At 67.0% G+C, this 4,414-nt stretch overlaps 1 protein-coding gene across 1 annotated transcript; it reads left to right on the top strand.

Moving 5' to 3' along the window:
* Window positions 1-2,669: 2,669 nt before the first annotated feature.
* On the top strand, window positions 2,670-4,250 carry LOC106818946 (skin secretory protein xP2-like). The gene has a single exon (XM_014823613.1). It carries the CDS (start codon window positions 2,670-2,672, stop codon window positions 4,248-4,250), a length of 1,581 nt encoding a protein of 526 aa, XP_014679099.1.
* The last annotated feature ends 164 nt before the right edge of the window (window positions 4,251-4,414 follow it).

Genomic DNA, 4,414 nt, shown 5'->3' with positions numbered 1-4,414 from the left:
GGGCGCGCGGGCCGATCAACCATGAGGGTGAGAGGCGGCGACAGAGAAGACGGACATCACCGCTGGTGAATCGCCGGCGGCGAAGAGGAAATGGAGGAGCGGAAAGAGCGCATCCTCAGACAGACGGCCGACGCGCCGCGGGGAGCTAGAAGCCTCTACCGCCGGCGGGGCATCGCCGCTGATGGAGCCGCGGGACGCAGACGCGTTTCCCAGCGTGTAGTACGCCGACGCAAGATATCTCGGCTTTATAGAGATGTAGGTGTGGGCGGCTACTGGAACATATGTTAGTGCTACGTACATTCGCCTACCCTCAGAAAGTTGAGGCGTAACGCGCAGTGAAGGAGTCGGGAGGACCAAGACAGCGCAGCGGGGAAGACGCATCCGTCGAGTTTTTATCTAGGCGGATGACTTAATCATCCCCTAGTTGCGACGGACGGAGCGTAGAGCGTCATCGGCGAACGGAATTCGGTGGCACGGTCAGAGGTGGAGAGGCGAGGGAGACTCTCACGTGGGAGGACAGTGGAGGCTTGTGGTGTATTCCAGCCCAAATTGAGAGATCGCCCCAGGGGAGGCGTCACGCCTCTGCGTGGCGAGTACGGTAATGCACACCGAGGTCCGTCCATCTATGCACTATGCGCGAACACATCCCTTGCACCGAGGGAACAGCATTAATATCCCTAAGCCGCAGGAAGACAAGCCGACGGAACAGGCCATAGCTGTCGCAGTGTGTCGAGAGTGCCGCCCCACTGCGTCTGCCGCCGCCGCGAGAGCGGCGGATCCTGGTAACAGGGAGGAGGAGGAGAAGTCCGCGGATGACCGTAGTGCGCTGAGAAGTCGGCCGACGGCGTCCGCACATAACGACGCGTCCGACGTCGACGGCGACGGCTAATTCGGAGGCATACTCGCAATGAGACCCAAGCCGCGCTACCACAGGCGGAGGAAAGTACGCGGGACGAACGTCAGTGCCCGCTGGAAAGTCGGCCGAGGCGTCGCCCATAACGACCGCGACGTCGGACGGCGAACGTATTCGGCGAAGCCGATTACGTCGCCAATGAGACCCAGCGCCCTACCACAGGGGAGAGAGAAAGTTTACCGGGCGACGTAGGCGCGCGCTGAGAGGTCGGCCGACGGCGGTCGCCCAGCATAACGACCGCCGACGTCGACGGGCGATCGTAGATTCGGGAGCGATACGTCGCAATGCGACCCAGCGCCGTACCAAGGGAGATAAGATAGAAGTTACCGGGATGACGTTAGTGCCGCTGAAGGTCGGCCGACGGCGGTCGCAACTAACGACCGGCGACTCGGAGGCCGGGTTTCGCAGAGGCGATACGTACGCAATGAGACGCGCAGCGCCTAACCACAGGGGAAAGATGAAGACGCGGTATGCACGCGTAGTGCCGCTGGAAGGTCGGCGACGGCGGTCGCCACATAACGACGCGCCGATACGTCGACGGCGACCGTAATTTACGGGAGAGCATACGTCGCAATGGACCAGCCCGCTACACAGGGGAAGAGAGAAGTACCGGCGATGACCGGTAGTCCGCTGAGCGGAGTCGGCGACGGCGGTCGCCACATAAGACCGGGCTGTCGGCCGGCAGACGATTCGGAAGTGCCGATTAGACGTCGCAATGAGACCGCACCACACGCCGCTACCACAGAGGAGAGTGGAAGTACGGGACTGACCGTAGTGGGCGCTGGACAGGTCGGCGCGACGCGGTCGCACATAACGAACCCGCCGACGTCACGGACGGCGCGTAATTCGGAAGGCGATACGTCGCAATGAGACCCCAGGCGCTACCACAGGGGGAAAGATAGAAGACCGGATGACCGTAGTGCGCTGGAAGGTCGGCCGACGGCCAGTGCGCCCACATAACGACCGCGCCGACGTCGGACGCGACGTAATCGCGAGGCCGATACGTCGCATGAGACCAGCCGCCTACCACAGGGAGAAAGAGAAGAACGTGAAGTTTAGCGCGGGAGAGCGTGCCGCCGCTGAAGGTCGGCGCGGCGGGGCGTCCGAGCATACGGCGCCGGGCGAGGTCGGACGGCGAGCGTTAAGTCCGGGGGGAGAGGCGGGATACGCGTCGCAGGAGACCTAGCGGCGTGACCGCAGGAATGGAGAGAGGTCATACCGGGCGACCGGTTAGCGCCGAGCCTGAAAGGTTCGGCGACGTCGGTCGGCCATACGGCAACGGCCTGACGTCGGCGGCGACGTAATTCGCGGAGAGCCGATACGTCGCAGGGACCTGAGCGCGCATACGCAGGGGGACAGAACGTTAGAGGTTACCGGGGGGGACAGGTAGCGTCGTGAAAGTCGGCGACGGCGGTCGCCTATGGCGGCCGGCCGAGGCGGCGGGCGATGCATGAGTTCGGAGGCTGCTACGTCACGCGGGTGCTTTTCGGACCTGCCAAAAACGGAAGAGGTCTACCCTCGCGAAAGAGAGACTGTGCATGGAGCTGTGATGGGCAGAGTGAGAGGCATAAGAGAATCTCACAGCTGGGAATGAAGCTGGGGCGTGCGAAGCCTGTGTGGCGTCATACAATGGGGGATGACGTCAGACTGGTAACAGTGGTGGCTCGCTCAGCGTATAAAAAGGGGAGAGGTAGGGAGACAAACTCGTAGAACGTAGACAGACATTGATAAGCGATTGAAGCACAAGAGCGTAAAAATGATGGGAGAAATGATGGAAGACTTGGAGGAGGGCTACGAGTGGTCCTCGAGTGGCGACAGTAGCAGCAGCGGGAGCAGTAGTAGCGAGAGCAGCAGCACGGAAGAAGCTGAAGAAGGAGTGGCCGCCCCTAGCCCCCGTCCTCGGACGCCGGGCTACGGATGTTCACCGAGCCCCCGGCAGACAAGTCACCCCTCGCCCGCCGTATTGGCGTGGGCGAGTAAGGTGGTCGCCGAGGGTGGCGCCCCGGCGGGAGAGGAGGAGGCGGACGCCGCACCAAGGCGCGGGGGATTGGCAAGTCTCCTTGCCCCTACCGCACTCCCGGCCGAAGACGAGCCCGCCGCTCCCACACCGGGAGTGACGGCCGGCGATGACGCCGTCATCGAGATGGCCGCCGGCACCCCGGAGGGTGCCGCATGTCCCCCGCCGCCCGCCGACGGCCGCCGAGGGGTGCCGCCGTCACCGCCGCCGCGGCGAACCACGAGCGAGGGAGAGGTGACGGTCGACCCGGGGGCACGGACGGCGGCCTCGTCGGAAGGCGAGGAGACGGAGGGGAGGCAGCGGCGCCGTCGCCGGGAGTGCCGCCAAGGAAGGTCAGCGGGGGAGGCTGCCGCGGCGAGCGCTGCCGAGGAGGCCCGCCTCACCGAAGGGAAGAGGCGGAAGGCTCTGAAGGCACGTTACCGCCGGGAGCGGGTAAGGGCGAGAGCGATGACCACCGCGGCGGCGGCAGTGGCGCCGCCATCATCAACGCCGCCGGCGCGGTCCTCCGCTCCTGCGCTCCCGGCCGCCGCGAGAGCGCCGCCGGCGCGGTCATCCGCTCCTGCGCTCCCGGCCGCCGTGAGAGCGCCGCCGGCCGAGCATGCCGACACCGCCGCCGCCCGATGGGGGCCCGGCGGACGTCCGGAGCGGCGCCTCTTTGGAGGTGCCCCACTCCAGGCGGGGGCCGTGGGGTCAGGTCGATGGGCCTGGTGCGTGGCCTGCGACCGCCCCACGCTGCACGCACGTGCCCACGACGCGGAATTACACACGCGTCGTGGGCCGGTGGTGCGATGCCCTGTCGGCGGATGCAAGTTTTCCTGCCCGGCGATCGTGGAGCACCGGCTGGCGAGGCATCTCCGCGACCGCCCCCACAAACTGCGGGGCGACTATCGGCGGGACCGCTGGGAGCGTACATCCGGGGGAGAGAACCCGTCATTTCGGGCGCTCTCCGTCGGGTACCTGCGCGGTCCCGCTGACGCGCCGGCCTCGACCAGGACGCCGACGACGACCCCCGCGACGGCCGCTCATCGCCCTGCGTCCGAGCGCCCGGCGGTCCGGCCTTGCTCGGTCGTCGTCGAGCGGGCCCCGCCATCCCGACGCCCGGCGCAGAGACCGAGCGGCAGCGAGAGAGGCGGCGATCAGCCCGTGGTGGCGATCCACCATCCCGCCGACCACCCCGCGGCTCCGGCGACGACCCCCGCGGCTCCGGCGACGACCCCCGCGGCTCGGACGGCGACCCCCGCGGCTCCGGCGACGACCCCCGCGGCTCGGACGGGTGTGCGCCGGCGACGAGATAGTGTGCCGGGAGGTGTGCGTGGTTAGCGCGCGGCCGGCGAGATAGTGTGCGGCCGGGGGTGGCGTGTGTGCGCGCGGCGCGACAGAATAGTGTGGCCGGCCGGGGTGCGTGTTGCGCCGCGCGACGAGATAGTGTCGCCGGGTGCGTGTGTGCGCCGGCGGCGAGATAGGTGTGCGCGGGTGCGTAGTGT

This window comes from Priapulus caudatus, unplaced genomic scaffold (genome assembly GCF_000485595.1).
Source record: "Priapulus caudatus unplaced genomic scaffold, Priapulus_caudatus-5.0.1 Scaffold2682, whole genome shotgun sequence".
NCBI classification, from domain to species: Eukaryota; Metazoa; Priapulida; class Priapulimorpha; order Priapulimorphida; family Priapulidae; genus Priapulus; species Priapulus caudatus.
This window is presented reverse-complemented; position numbering and strand designations above follow the sequence as displayed.